Here is a 15,658-nt window from a genome sequence, read left to right as displayed (position 1 = left end):
ATGACCTAAACAATGTGGCCAAACCTATCATTTTCTTGGACCTCTCGCAATACACACACTCCATAACATTGGCTGCCCTATGGTATCAACTGATTCAAGCTCTACTTCACTCACCTAATTTTGAGAACAGGTTCCGGAGATTAAACAGTTAGTAAATTTTTTTAAATAGTGCGGACTAGACTGCATATTTTGCTTTTAACAGCCACCATCTTGAATTACAGTCCTGATCAAATAAAGACCCTCTCTATTTTAAGAAAATTATACCCCCCCCCTTTTTTTTGTGGGTGGATGTTCGCTATTTTATGGGAAATGCCACAAAAATGTCTGGAGAGAGTGGTCCTAAGCAAAGCAATGCACGACAATCAGTCATTAAAGAGAGTGAGGAGAGAGGCATGTGCAGTGAGGATGGTGTACATCAGGAACTCTCAAACTGGGTTCAACGGAACACAGGGGTTTCGCGAGCTGGTTTCATGGGTTCCACGAACACCCATATTGCACCCCCCCCCCCCCCTCCCCACACCCCGTGGGCTGCGTGGCAGGACTGTGGAAAGCGCCTTCATCTCACTTTGTAATGACATCGCGATTGATATGGTGCGGATATATGAGAAGCAACAGAAGCAACATTGCCTATAATTGTGCTTGTGTTGCTTCTCGGTCGGCAAATATAGAAAGGGTGGGTGGGGGGGGTCCGCGTCAATTTTTGAGGCTTCCTGGGGTTCCGAGGGACCAAAACGTTCAAGAACCCCTGGTGTAGATGGAGCTTCGGGCAACCCATCCCAGAAAACCTTGGGGATTGCTTTTACAGTGGAGCTGTCTATGGCTAGGGTCCCTTTGATTTTTTTGTGTGCGGCAACAGGAATGACGTCAATTTCCCCGCTAAATTTAGGAGAAAAATTTTTCCGATAACTTTAGTGGGGAAACTGACGTCACGTGACCTAAACACCAATGCAGGTTTAGCGGGGAAATTTTTCCGCTAAATTTGGCAGAGAAATTTTTCCGCTAAATTTAGCGTGGAAACTGACGTCATGCGACCTCAACGCCAATGCAGTTTTGCCGCTAAATATAACGGGAATACTGACATCACGTGACATGAAGTTGTGACGTCACATGACATCATGTGATGTCACATCTGTGTCGTGTCCTAAACAGCTTCGCTGGTCATCGACCTTCACAAAGTGGAATGGCTCATCATTCTTTTTCAGTGTGGACAAGGCGACATAGAACACTGCAAAAGCTGTACTTCAGTGCCGGCACTGTTGCGGCGCGTGAAGGTTCCGCAAGTCCTGAAGCTCAGAAATATGTGTGACAACATAAAAGAGTCATTGAAAGAGTGAGACCGGCAGGATGTGTCTTTCTTTCAAACGCCTCCAGCATGTGCTCCATGCCTTCCGCCAGGCTTTGGTTACTTGTGGTGCATGAGACACCCAAGCGTTGCTAAAGGTACTCGTGTTGGAGGCGGGACAACTGAAGCTCCTCCCTCTCACCTAGTCAGCGACTATACAAAGGTTTCCCAATGCCAGATGTCACGCTAAAAGGGCTAAGCTTCTATAGCCAAGCTGTTTATGGTTAGGGTTCCGTGGATTTTTCCGCATGCAGTAATTAAAACTCTACTCTCGCACCGCTGCACGTGCACGCCTACCCTGTATAAAAGATTCGAAGTAAATAACCAAAATAAAGTGTTGACGAACGCGCGTGCAAGGTGCCGTTTGTTTTAGGCTTTTGCTTTAGAACAGTTACTGCTGCGGACGCCGGCACGTGGAACAACATTCCCTGCATTCTCCTTGAAGCTTTGGTAATTTAGCAATAGGTCTACTGTCGAAACCGGTTATAACGAAGTCAACGGGAATCGGAAGTCACTTCGCTATATCCGCTATTTCATTATAACCGGCTTCGGTTAACGAAGTGCAAAAGGAAATGGGAAATCCTGATTGCTTCGCTGTAGCCGCTTTTTCGTTATAACAGACTTCGCTGTAACCGGTCTCGACAGTATTCAGTACATTAATTATCAATAGGCACCATTTTCAACATTAGTAGACTCTCAGGTAGATAAGAAAGTAAGTTTAGAAAGAGTTATAAATATACGTAAAGAGAGGGAAGGGGACAACACAAAGATGTGTTGTCTCGTCTCCTGTCTTTACGTATATAACTCTTTCTAAACTCACATCATTACCAATGCGCTCACTAACAAGTATATAAGAAAGGTTTCTCAAAGATTTGCCGCTGTCAAATCGCGTCGGCCGTATCTATGTTCGCACCGCCCTCTCTTTGTCGTCGTTCCAAGGTTTCTTTTCCTTCTGTTCTCCCGGGGTGGCGGTCCCATCGTGCGCGACTAGTTTCCTCCCTTCACAGAGTGGAATGGCTCATGATGTTTTATCTTTTCAAATGCTCACTATATTATTACCATAAAATCCCGTAAGAAAACAATGGCCTCAGGCGTTAGGGTCAGGATTTTGCAGCTAAGCATGGGTGATCTTAGAGTGCTAGCTTCTTGTTTCTGCTGTCAGCATGGTCACAAGTAGACACCAAGTGAAACCACTCCATCTCAGTGCAGCACGTTTTCTTTGCCTCCCCAATGCCTCTTTTAACACATGTTATGATGCAGCTACACCTTGCCAAGGCCAGTTGAAGGTGCGAAAGAAAACCCTTCTAGCAGAATTTAGTCATTGCTTGCGCTATAGTTTATTTTAAATATCTCATCACCAAAACCCACACGTAATCACAAGCAGTCCTACGAACATGCACTTTTTTCATAAACGCTGAATAAAATGAGGCGTCTCAATATCGTTCCCAAATTGCCAACATGATGCCAGGTTCTTTTGTGCAACCGATTTTCTGCAAACTATGGGTGATTCGCAAAATTAATCCATTAGCCGTTTTTTTTTCTTGGCAATTTTTAACCCTAAACTGTTTTTCAAAATTTTTATTGCATGTGCGGCCCGGGCCTGGGTTGCACGCATCTCGAGCACCGGACGCCACTTTTAAAAACGTTTACAATAAAAACACGTCTGAGCTCTGAACGAGCCTGGGTCATCCCAAACAGCCAAGGGGCGAGCAAGGGTCTGCAGACAAGCAACACTCATCCTAAAGGGGGTTAACAAAAAATATGTAGTTGTTGATATTTGTGCTCCCTGCCCTCCAAAAAGGCAGTGCTTCCTAATCAAAGGCAGATGCCTTGATGCGTAGCGATGATACCAAGCTTGCACCTGCCCTCGCAATTGCAGTTAGTTGTGACCACGAAGCAGAAGTTTCTCGACATATAGAGAAAGCAACAAGCAAAAGCTGCCAGTTAGAAACCGGAAGGCGCTTCCCTCCAGCATGCAATTATCCTGCTAAGACGACGCCAGTTCTTTGCATGACCTCAGGGAGCCCAAGCGGCGGTTGGCTGCAGCTGATTTAATTTTTTTCCTCTACCGCTAATTAGCGGTTTTTTAAAGGGTAATTTCGCTTTATTTTATTGAGTGAAAAATCAATGCAGTCCTTTTTACTATCACAAAGGGAGCCCACTGATTAAACAATATTGCATAGTTCCGGCTAATCTTTATTTATTAAAATGGCCATCAAAGGGAGTAAACTCTGCTGAATTTGGCGACTGAGGCGCAACTCGGTCAGCTTCGTTAGAGATATTCCAATTCTTAAATGTTTCTCTTCAAGGCAGGGCCCACAGATGGCGCCGCAGGCACAATCCGACCCATGCGTTGGATGCAGCGTTAGGGATACACCTCACTATAGTCTGTTGCAACCTAAGAACAAAGGGCGAGGGTAAAACGGAACGCTGGAGAAGAGAGGGGGAAACCTCCTTCTCTTTTTAGCATTCTGTCTGCTTCCTCCTCCCCGGCCCGTCTTACCCTTGCCCTTCGTTCTTAGGTTGCAACGGTCTATAGACGTCTGCTAGAGATTAATCCCATTAATCTTAAAAAAGTGCATGTTCCCTCTGTCTCGACTGTTTTGATTATAAACAACGGCTGCATTTCCAAACAACATGCACACAGGCCGCAGCGATGCAGACACCGAGAGACGTAGAGCCTACTGCGATGCAGACGACACTTGTGCTGCGTCCAATGGCACAACGGATCACGTGACTGAATGAATGAATGATAATGGCTATACCCTTCAAAACGGGCAGGGGCTTGTGCCACTTAGATGACAAAAAGTCAATGTTGCCCAATGTTTCGGTTTGCTGTCAAAAGCAAGATTGCAGCAAAAACGTCTAGCTTTTAGAGAAACAAATAGCGTAAAGATGCCCATTAGTACTTCTCAATGTGAAATTAATAATTAGTCAGTCCACTCCCCTTGGTTTCAACAGTCACTTTCGAAAATTCTGCACACACGTTTGCAGCTACCCATAAACGGTGCTGCGGGCTAGGTGAAGTGCCATGCCTGAACCCTTTGCACGAGCCCAATGTCAGCACTTTGTCCAATTAAGACATACATGTTAAGGCCCGTTCACACAGTTGCATTTGTTTAGGACCGAGTTCTTGTGATCTCTCATGATGAGGAAACACACCGGTATGCTGGCACCATCTATGAGGCAACCCTGGAACTGCGCCTGACTAGAGCCAAGGGTTTGGTGGCATTTGCTAGAACAATTGAACATACCATCTATGAGAAATAGGTCGTTTATAACATTATCAAAAGTTCATCGAACCATTAAAAAAATTTTGATGGCTGAAAGAAATAGGAATTATACGGAAATGCCAAGAGTTCCTCAGCTACCTAATAGTGGTGCTAGTGTGTGCTCTCTCGTCACAAGATATTTCAAGAGGTTTTAAGGTACATGGTTGTAAGCAGTCGAAAGCATGTGTACCGGCTTTAGTGTTAAACTGTAACATGCAAACTGGCACTTCGCATGGGCACACTGCACAATATTAACGTTCGATAACTATCTTTTAGATATGTGAGAAAAAAAAATAAAGAATGCTGATAGGTGGTCTGGGCTAATTATGTCGCACTCTGTACACTGCACGCTGAAATAAAAGTTAATCCAAAGAAGTCTTTTAGAAATTGTCTTAATAAATATCACAAACCTAATCAATAAATGCCTAAAACAAGTAATACAGAGCCTATGGTGGTTCTTGAGGAATCCTCATCTGCCTCAAAGGAAAACCAATGAACCCTCGTCCCCTTCGGCATTGCTATACTGAAGCAGGACACTGAAGAGGCCTTTTGACTTTGTCAACAGTAATGCACACACTACAGAGTGTCTGGCTCGTAAATGGGCATCAATGCTTGGCTCAGACATGCTAAGATAATGCATAATGGGGAAGGGACACTACCCAGAAAAAATATTTCTGCAAAAAAAGTTGATTTTGAAAAATGCCGTATTTACATCCTGCAACATCTAGAGAGTATTCTCCAAAAGTTTAATTTGTTTACACTGCGTACCATAAAATCCCGACAGATGCCCCACCTTCAAAAGGTAACCCGCACCCTATTGTTGGCTTGATTTACTACTTTCTTTTGAACACCGAAAGATAGCCCGCTTTTAGTAATCGCAATGTTGGAATCAATGATGACCTCGGCGTAAATGCGTCTAGTTAGCTATGACGGGATATAAGTGAACATTGCTGACTGGTAAGTACAGTAATCTTTGCTTTATTGCCCCGCCGACATGAGAAGTTTGGCAGGGACAGATGATCTTAAAACAGCATTTTTTAAGACTTGATTGCACACCGGAAGTTAATTCACTCCTTATTTTTCCCCAATTTTCTCTTGGCCTTAGGTGGGCTAGCTGGGGATATTACGGTAGTTATTTCTTTATAAATTATTTTCAATCCACCGACGCTTAAGAAAAGATGGAGGTTCAACACTTTGAACGTGGTTGTCTCCGTTCCACTTTTTGGCATAAATTTCCCTTAATTATAAATCTACCACTTCAGTATGAAACTAGAGACTTAATTTTTGCAGCTTATATACCAAAATTTTATGGAGCCAGTCACTATGAACTTAGATTTTTGCATTTTCATGTTCTTTTATTATGAAAAATTGTAATTTACAAACTCTTGGTAAATGTAAAAAAAAATTTTATGATTTGTTTTTATGTGGAAAATGCATATTTTCTGATTTAAAAGGTTAAAAAGCGCAACACAACAAGGACAATAAAGACACGAAGACGACAGGACGGGCACAGGATAGCGCCCGTCCTGTCGTCTTCGTGTCTTTATTGTCCTTGTTGTGTTGCGCTTTTTAACCTTTTAAATCAGTATGAACCAACTCGCCCAAACACAAGTTTTAATTCAGCATATTTTCTGAAATTTCTTTTAATAGCAACTGGCAACAGGTATTCCGGTATGCATTCCACCAGAAATATATGTGGTTATCAACACCATTTTTTAACGATGATTCATTGAGCAGATTCCATGCAAAGCTATGCTTTACTTTATTCTGGGGGTATAGAACCTCATAAAATTGGTTCACAGGGCTGAAAATGCATGCACTCCTTCTATATGGCTACAAACACCACCTGTAAATTTCACGCCAATTCAAAAGTTGCCTTTCCCAGGTAATGACCTCCCTTAAACTGGGGAAACACTTTGCCTGGAGTAGGGAGAATTGAGAGAGTTTAAGTGCTCGATGAACCCCAGACCGTACTCTGGGGTCAAATTTGGGGGGTTTTACGTGCCAAACCTACGACGAGCATCTGGCACGCCCCAGCGGAGGACTGAGGATTAATTTCGACCACCTGGGGATCTTTTGACGTGCAAACGAAAGCTCGTTTACACAACGCCTTCTCCGCAATAAGCCTCCGTCAGATTGCAAGCACCTCGGTCGGGATTCGAACCCGCCACCTGGGGATCCGTAGGCCACCGTACTCTGGGGAATCCCTGGTTTCCTCCCATGCCCTATGCCATTAGTTTTCAAACCGGGTTCCTGGGAGACGTGCAGTTCTCCAGAGTAACCCAAGGGGATTCCAGAGCTCTCAAAATTCTTCGGCCATCCTGGCCCCTGAGTAAAGCATCCTTCCGGTTTAAGCACTAGCTTAGAAAACCAGAGTCACCCACTGATGCGTAGCTATGTTGCAAACATGCCCTAGTATGTGCAGTCCTGTTAAGAAGGTCTGCGGTCTTTTGCCCTGCTTTATTTAATTGGTCCCGAGACTGGGAGAAGTTTCTTGGCAAGTCAGTCGACTCAATCGAGAGAGAGATAGGTCAATCCAAACGGATAGGCCAGATTGAAGCGTTTCAGATCCCTCGCCCTAAAATGAGCAAAGGCATTACGGTAGTAAAAGGATGGAATAATCGTAGAACAAACAGGCACAAAAATGCCATGAAAAAACTTGGTGGACGCTTAAGCTTCACCTATAAAGGCCGACAAACACTTTGCGCTTTCCACTTTTGCAGTGTTGGGTAAAGTACATCCAAAAGGTACTTCAAGTAAAGTACAAAGTAAATTAGGTGCGATGCACATTAAGTAAAGTATTAAGTACACCGGGTGCAACATACTTGAAGTAAAGTACTAAAATACAATGTACTTTCAAAGTAAAGTACAAGTATTTTAACACAATCTTTCATGATGCCCTTTCATTCCACTATACAGCGATTTTTTAACTGGTATGCATTGCCCATCGGTAATCAAGGGTGCATGACCTATTTTCAAAAACAGCGGCAAATATTTTATAAAGTCAAGTGGCCACAGGGTAGTAGTTATTTTCAGGAATGGAGCCAAATTCAGAAGACCCTCTTCTGAATTTGGCGCCCCTTGCACTAGATTGTTGCACTCAAGGGGATTAAATGTGAGAGAGTATGACATCAGCCCCGCAGCTTCTGCAAGCAATCCTCTCATAAAAAAAGCTTCCTCTCCTTAATAAAAAAGAAAAATGAGTGTGCAAGCGTGCTGTTCATAATTAATCTTAATGCGACACCTGAGATTGGGGTGCGAAAAAATTAGAGAACTTTTAAATAGAAGAAAAAGACAAGTCTCAAAACATTGTGACATTCTCCTCTGTTGTCTTGTACTTCGGCCTGATAATTCCATTTTTTTTCGCACCACAGTCTCAGGTGCTACATTATGATTAATTTTGCTCTCCTCATATTTTAAACCTCCTCGCTTGCGCTGACCGACCGAGAAGTAGCGAGTTAAAAAAGAACTATGGGAAAGGCCGCTCCCAGAACAAACGGAGCGGTGCGTCATCTGCTCACATTTCTGGTGAGAGTAGAACATCCCTCCCAGTATTTCTTTGGAGTTCACAAAGCATCATTTCATGAAACAAATTTTACAAAACCAAATTTTGGGAATTTACTTTGAAGTCGGGAATTGTACTTTCCTCGGAAAGTACCTGAAAAAAATACTTTAAGCAGAAGTACATACTCAGAGAATGTACTACAAGCAAAAGTTTCCTAAACCTACTTGAAGTAGTACAATGTACTTAAAGTACTTCCCAACACTGCACTTTTGCCCGCCTCCTCCTTTCCTGTATCCTCTCCACTTTCTACCTTGCCCCAACTTGGCTCCTTTCGCAGCTCAGGAGAGGGGAGCGCTAAGAGGTCTATCTTCCCTGCAGAAAACCGAGGTTTCACGTCGGCTTTTAAGACTGGAACGCGATAGCGTTCTCAGGCCCCGTTCGCATCGCCTTCTCATGCTCTTCCTGCCAGTCCTAGCTATTAGCGTGTCTGGCTTGCAACTGAAGGGTCGTGGGTTTGATTTCTGCCTAAAATTATTTACATCTTTATTTAAGGCGAATTAATTACTTTATGAAGTGAAATCATTTGAGACATGCGGCGACCTTTAATGCACATTACATGTCGTGTTTCTTAATCACTTTCATTCCACGTGTGACTTTGTTTCACGTAAGTGATGTGGGTTGTTTGAAATTCCCGTGCGAGGTCATGTGGCTGTGACGTCATCACGCTATGGATCAATCAGGATTTTCACTTCACGCCACCAAGGCCAGCTTTTCTACGACACAAGGTCCTTAATGTAATCGCGTTAATAAGCAACAAAAATGAGACAAGAGCAGCAAACACCACACAAGGTCTACCTTGTTCTAGCATACAGTGGAGCCAGAACATGAATGATGTAGTAGCAATTAGGTCGAAGAGCGGGTAAACGACAGACTCACCCTGGGATCTGCGTGACCAGCACGGGTTTGACGTAGCCGTTGCTGATGGCTGGCTGAGTGTCTGTGAGGAGAGAACACAAGAGCACCCGCTGCTCAAAGCCGCCTCAGGAGAGCCGATAAGTCGGCCCGTCCACTTCTAGAGAGATTTGTCGACCACAGAAAGAAAGCTAGACCACCAACTACGATGCTATACAGACTTCGGCAAAAACCACAGCTTTGGGAGTCTATTTGTAGACGGCAACATTTTATATCGTACAGTATAGACCACTTACAACGTAACCGCTTATAGTGCAGGACCGGGTATAACGCGGCTTTTTTTTAAACCACCGGTTCACCTCCCATAGAATTCCATGTAATTACATACCGCTTAAAATGCAAGTGCGTGAAGGGAAATACCGGTTATAGTGCGGTTTCTGGAACAGCCCGCCGACCGCGCCGACCACTACTGGCGCAGCGAGCACGCTTCCCTGTGCGACACTAGATAACGGCGCTAGCCGCAAGCGGCACTTGCGGGGCAAGGAGGTTGCTCGAAGAAGCGGAGAGAAGCGAAGAGAAAGGCTTCAGTTGCCATAGTGACAGAGGGACGCACGCACGTGTCGTTCACGTGCGTGCGTCCCTCCGCTGCGTTCGAAACAATCGCAACGACAGACCAGTCACAAATCGAGGAGAAATGTTCGCGCGCGTTGCGTGCCGGTCGCGCGCCGGCTTCTTCTATCCGCAAACATGGCGTCAGTTGTGATCGTCGACGTAGACGGCGTGGTTAGCGTGGTGGAAGCTCATCGTTCCGCGTAAAAGCGCTATCCTTGACTGAATTTTCGTTGTGTGTCGCTATGATAACCCAGAACGTACTAGAAGGGAAGATCCACCTATTTGTGCGGCGATGTTGTGGCGGCACTCTCAAGACGGCAGAAACGCCTGTGTCGTCTGTTTGTTTACTTCGACTACAGTGGTGCTTTCTAAGCATTTGTGTTTTCGAACATCGCCCGGATTTCTTATTTGGAGCATTTCATGCCTGCGCTCAAGTTGAAGGTGTTACTGGCGCGTACCATATAAAGGATGCGAATTTTTACGCGTTTTCATCACCGGAGAGAAGTGATTAGAATTAGCAATCCTGAACGCTCGCAACGTCCGTCCGCAACCAGCGACGCTGTTAAAAGGCTGCGCCAGGCAAAAGTCATCCATTTCTTTCAAAATATGTGACACACTTGAGAGAGAAGTGTACTAGTCTGGCAAAATAAAGACTTTCCTCAAACTAAGCTTTATTTTTCATTTAACATAAAATAAATTCTTTTACAAAGGTAAGTTGTCTCATGGCATGTATTTTGGCCTGAAAAATTGATATTTTGGTTATTGCGCAGTACCGCTTATAGTGCGGATTTTCGGGACTCCCGCGACATACCTTACAGGCAATTTACACTGTACTTGCCCTCACTGAACGTCTCTAAATCAAATGTGCTTTGGTGTTTCCTTATTTTCAGAGAGGAGTGGCTTTCCTTTTTTTTTTTTAAAGAAAAGTGAAGATGTTAATGTAACTGGCTTTGACAAATGTGTCAGTACATTAGTTACATATTATACAGACGAAGCACAACAAGTTTTAGAGCGCAGCTCTTAGACGCCCGTTTCCATGTTTCGCGGTGTCGCCGTCGGTGTGACTGCGCTAAATTTAGAGGGAAAATTGACGTCACCTGACTTCAACACCAATTCAATTCCCTGCTAAATTAAGCGGGGAATTGATGTCACATGACCTCAACAGCAATTCGATTCCCCGCTAAATTTAGCAGTAAATTGAATCGCTGTTGAGGTCATGTGGTGTCAATTTTCCGGCTAAATTTAGCTGGAGGAGGAGGGAAAAGGGGGAGGACAGGGTGGAGGAGGCCCTGCCCTCCCCCTCCCCTCCTCTTTCTCAAAAGCTGCGCTCTAATTTTGCATTACAGAGTTTTGTAAACATTTTTAATTTTTGTTCCACAACGTTCCATCCTTCTAATTTCTAAATAAAGTGTCTGTAATGCCGCATTAGTACATGTTTGTGGCAGATAAGATGGCAACGCGAGGCAAGAAAGATCTCTCGAATTGCTGAAGTCACCTTGAACAGAAACTCAAATGACAAGTGTGGTAGCCCACATTACGTACTGCAAATAATAAGAGCACCAATTCTGGAGTGGACAAGTTCAATCCACGAGCAGCAAGTAAAACAAAAGCCCACAACCACAACATTTTCTGAGTGCAATCTATTAATACAATCCCCAACCAAATCCTTCCAAAAATATTTCCTCAGTAACAACGCCACACACAAAGCAGCAACTGCGCAGCAGAAATGATGCACAAGCAATTTCGCAGCGAAAGGTACAAAAAGAAAAAAGATGTCTACATTTAGTGACAGGTCAAGAGTGAAGTGGAGGCACCTCCCACCTCTCTCCCCTTTGGCAGAGCGAAAGCTGGAGAAGGGGCGACCTCCTCTCCAGCGTTTGCTCTGCTAAAGCGTGAAGAGGTTGGAGGAGCTTCCACTTCACTTTTCACCTGTCACCAACTACAGGAAGGTGACACTTGCATGTCACCCTTTTTCTATTTCCTTGGACACCCTCAAAGCGGCAGTACTTACCAGTGACTGGGGTGTAGTACTTGCCGAAGGCCTGATCCTTGGGTGTGTCGGGGTACATGAAGGCGAGCTGCTGCAGGTCGCTCACCCTGTCCGCCAGGCTGCGGATGGTGAAGTCCCGGCTGGTGAACGGCTGGATCATTATCACCTCCTTGGTGTCTGCAGGGACCCAGGCAAAGCAGGGTCTTGACTCGCAAGCAAGCCAGGAAACGGTACATACTGTGCACAGGCCAATCCTAATTAGGACTGGACCTCCTCGTAAGCCGAAACATCCAACCAGTCCTTTCAGACACTAAATGCTTCTCCAGCAAATTTCGTTGCATTTGAAAGCTGTTCTCAACATTTCTAGCAAGGGATGCCAGGGTTTCTTTCCAGGTGTATTAAATATAGAGAAAAGGTAATTTCATAATGCAAGCCTTGTCAGCGTGGTCGTATATAGTACCGTGTGTGACGACTGGTCAGTTGCAAAACAGGTGGAATGACAGTTTGCCCTTTTGTCCACTGTCACTGCACCACAACATGCCGTTCCACATAATGTCGGGAGAATGAACGAGGGAAAGGGGAGAGCACTGACCCTGGGTGGGGTCTTCGTGCACCCAGGCAATCGTGACTCCTCCGAGCTCAGAGTCGCTGAAGCGGAGTAGGAAGGTTCCGTTGCAGCCCTGTCGGAGCATGTCCTCTGCCTGGCGCCGTCCAACAAAGCCCCATACAACGCTACGAGGCCAAAAAGAAAAGGCAATATTTTAGCTTTTTTACAAGTACAAGCACACTGAACAGGTAGAACCTGGTATAATGTTTCAGGGCATCTTTCCACTCATTTGCTTGACCATGAGCCTTTCGCAGAGGATGTTGCACTTCTCAGATATGCTAACTCCCAACCATGCCCGTTTTTTTAGGGTTGGGCGAATATTCGGTTATTATGAATAGCCAATCGAATTCTGTTCTATTCGGCATTCGCTTCGAATCGAATTTAAGTATTCGACAATATTGAATTATTCGACAATATAGGATTATTCAACCTTTCTAAATACAGTCAAACCCGACTATATCGAACCTGTTTACATCGAATTATTCGTTATATCGAGGAATATCTGTGCACAGTAATGTTACAGTGATGACATATAGCAAAAACTATGGTTGCATCGAACAAAAATAGCAGCCGCTACTGATATATCGAACTGCCAAGAGCGCCGGTTTGCTCTGCAAGCTGGCTTTCCCCCCAACGCGAGTGGCCGCATTGGGGGAAAGTCAGCTTGCAGAGCACGCTGGCTTTCTCTTCTTAGGGAAGAAAAGAAAACAGCTTCAGCGAAGAGGGGGTGCTCCGTGTTCTCTCTCCCCGCTCCGTCCGTAAAAGAGAATATTATTTTTTCTTTCAAACAATTGACACTGCCGCCCAGAAAAAAAGAGAAAAAAAAAAAAAGCCTGCTTGATTTGTTAGTTAATTTTCCCCCAACGCAGCCACCTGCTGTAGGGGAAAGCCAACTTGCAAAGCAAAACGGCGCTCTGCAGGAGGTGCTCCTGCTCGGACATACTCCGTGCTCTCGGCATAGTTCGGCGCTAATGCGCGAACGTAGAAGGCAGCGGTCTGAGCATTTTGGAGTCCGTTGATAGCACAGAAAAATATCGTTATTGCGGATGCGATGAAGAAAAAGCAGCAGAAGATGCAAGACTACTTCATTGTGTAATATTTCAACAGAAAGTGGATTTTTGAGTCAAATTCATTAAAACTTTTATATTGAATAACCCGCTATATCGAACTAGTAGACGTTTTTTTGCGAGTTCGATATAAACGGGTTTGACTTACTCTGGCTTTGATTTCTAGCCAGGTGGCGCAAGCTTCCGACCATTTTGTCCATTTCATGCTCCCAAACTCAATACACTTAAAATTGACAATTACAGTACTTCTAATACCAAATAAGGGCAAATATAAAACTATAGTTCAGACATATCTTGTGGTCTCTGTTGCTTGTACTATTCGAAGCATTCGATTAGAAATTATTCGGCCAAAATCACTATTCACTTCGAATTAGATTCGGACCCAAAATCCTCTATTCGCCCATGCCTACGTTCTTGTTTTCTGCTCCATACAAATATCATTTCCCCTGAGTGCCACCAGTAGCTCACTCTTGTCCGCAATATTCAATGTTCAAATATTCACAGCTACTTTTATTGATATTTCTCGGTAAACTCGGTGACATAAGAGAACTGTCTAGAACCATAGCTAACAGCAGCAAAAAATTAAGGAGCAGACTCTGCTATGCTGTTTCCTAGAAAGCTAACCCGTTTCAGTTCATATTCCTAGCATCCGTTGATTATTGTGCTTGTCTTAGTAAAAACGTAATCTAAAGAGTGTGCCAGAATTGATAGCAAAACAACTACATAAATATATGCTCTTTGGCCTCCAACCCGCAAGCGGCAACAGAAAATAAAACCCACCTTTTGTTAGCAACAAATACCGTGTTTATTTGAATCTAGGTTGATAGTTTTTTTAAAATACCGATACATCAAACTCTAGGGTCGGCTTAGATTGGAGGATTTTGCCATTATAGTTCCGCTTTTAAAAGAAAAGTTGTTTTAGCCGTGGAGTTGTCGTCGAACGTTGAAGCCGGGCAGGACTTGAGCGTGGAGGAAAGGAATGTCCGTCGTTGCAGGAAGCAACGGGAGAGGATATTTGCGTGCGCCGCAACGAGGATGGCATTCAACGGACCACGAAAACGCCATGAAATGGAGAAGGCATTGGCCGACTTGGTTTGGACGCAGCGAGCAGCTGCCCTTCCAGTAACGACGGAAGTGCTCCAGGCGAAAGCGAGGGAGCTTTCAAGGGAACGAGGCTTATTGCGGGCACACTTCAAAGCCAGCCGTGGCTGGCTACAGAAATTTATGAAGCGCTTCGGCTTTAGCCTCCGTCGTCGCACCTCTATCGCACAGAAGTTGCCCGGTGATTTTGAGGAGAAACTGATTGAGTTCCAGCGCTATGTGCTGCAAAAGCGGGAAGCGAGAGCCTATCCACTCGGACAAATCGGCAACGCGCACCAGACACCTGTATATTTTGATACGCCGGTGGCGTACAACGTCAGTGAAAAGGGCGCCAAAGAAGTGAAGGTGTGCTCTGCAGGATATGAAAAGCAGCGCGCGACAGTGATGCTGTGCTGCACGGCAGACAGACATAAGCTCCCTCCTTATATTATATTTAAGAGGAAGACACTGCCCGCCAAAGAAGTCTTCCCGCAAAATGTCATTGTGCAGGTCAATGAGAAAGGCTGGATGACGAGCGCCATGGTTCAAGAATGGATAAGGATCGTGTGGTGGCGGTGTCCAGGCGCCCTTTTGTGCAAGAACTCGCTCCTTGTGCTCGACTCCTACTGCGGGCATTTGACCGACAGTGTGAAGGCTGCGCTCGCCGAGGCGAACACCAACCTCGCTGTGATACCGGGTGGCATGACGGGCCAGTTGCAACCACTTGATGTGTGTATAAATAAGCCATTCAAGGATCGCCTGCGGGGGTTCTACACGGACTGGTTGAACGAGGAAGACCATCAGCTTATGGCAACAGGCTGCATCAAGCGCGCATCACTGTCGCAAGTGGCGGGCTGGGTAGCTGCAGCGTGGGACGACATCTCTGGAACTTTGATCATGCGCTCCTTCAAAAAGTGCAGCATATCAAATACGCTTGATGGTACTGAGGATAGCGCACTGTTTGAAGATGACAGTGATAAACAAGTCAGCGACGAGGCTAGCAGCGATGATGACTCAGAATGAGCACGGCATCTTCATGTTCAATAAATGTCTTGTTTTTGTGAACGCTGTCCTCACCTTTTCGTTCGGCCTACATTCGAGGCAAGTTTTTTTTTTTTTTCCTGGCTTCGGACTTTCTGGGGTCGGCTTAAAATCGGGGCCGGCCTAGATTCGAATAAATACAGCATATACCGCATGTTTTCAAGAGTTGGCATATCCAAAAGCTATCTCTCATTTAGTAAGAAATACCACTCCTTTGCAAAAGCTGGCAT

The 15,658-nt window shown here is 44.9% G+C and overlaps 1 protein-coding gene across 5 annotated transcripts in view; it reads right to left on the bottom strand.

Annotated features, from left to right (window-relative positions):
• Positions 1–15,658, bottom strand: part of LOC8053058 (signal transducer and activator of transcription 5A) — a 66,562-nt gene that overhangs the window by 20,593 nt on the left and 30,311 nt on the right. For 4 of the 5 annotated variants that reach the window (XM_029968134.3, XM_029968135.4, XM_029968136.4 and 1 more), the window contains exons 15-17: positions 12,226–12,365; positions 11,655–11,810; positions 9,056–9,116 (exon numbers count right to left, since the gene is read on the bottom strand). In XM_029968134.3, coding sequence (XP_029823994.1) covers positions 9,056–9,116; positions 11,655–11,810; positions 12,226–12,365 — 357 coding nt within the window. Of the gene's footprint in view, positions 1–9,051; positions 9,117–11,654; positions 11,811–12,225; positions 12,366–15,658 lie in introns of those variants that run through there. The other variant, XM_040213551.3, reaches the window with a different exon arrangement.

This window comes from Ixodes scapularis, unplaced genomic scaffold, assembly GCF_016920785.2.
Source record: "Ixodes scapularis isolate PalLabHiFi unplaced genomic scaffold, ASM1692078v2 PGA_scaffold0__279_contigs__length_252992795, whole genome shotgun sequence".
In the NCBI taxonomy this organism is placed as follows: Eukaryota; Metazoa; Arthropoda; class Arachnida; order Ixodida; family Ixodidae; genus Ixodes; species Ixodes scapularis.
The sequence above is the reverse complement of the archived record's forward strand: the minus strand, read 5'-3'. Positions and strand labels throughout refer to the sequence as shown.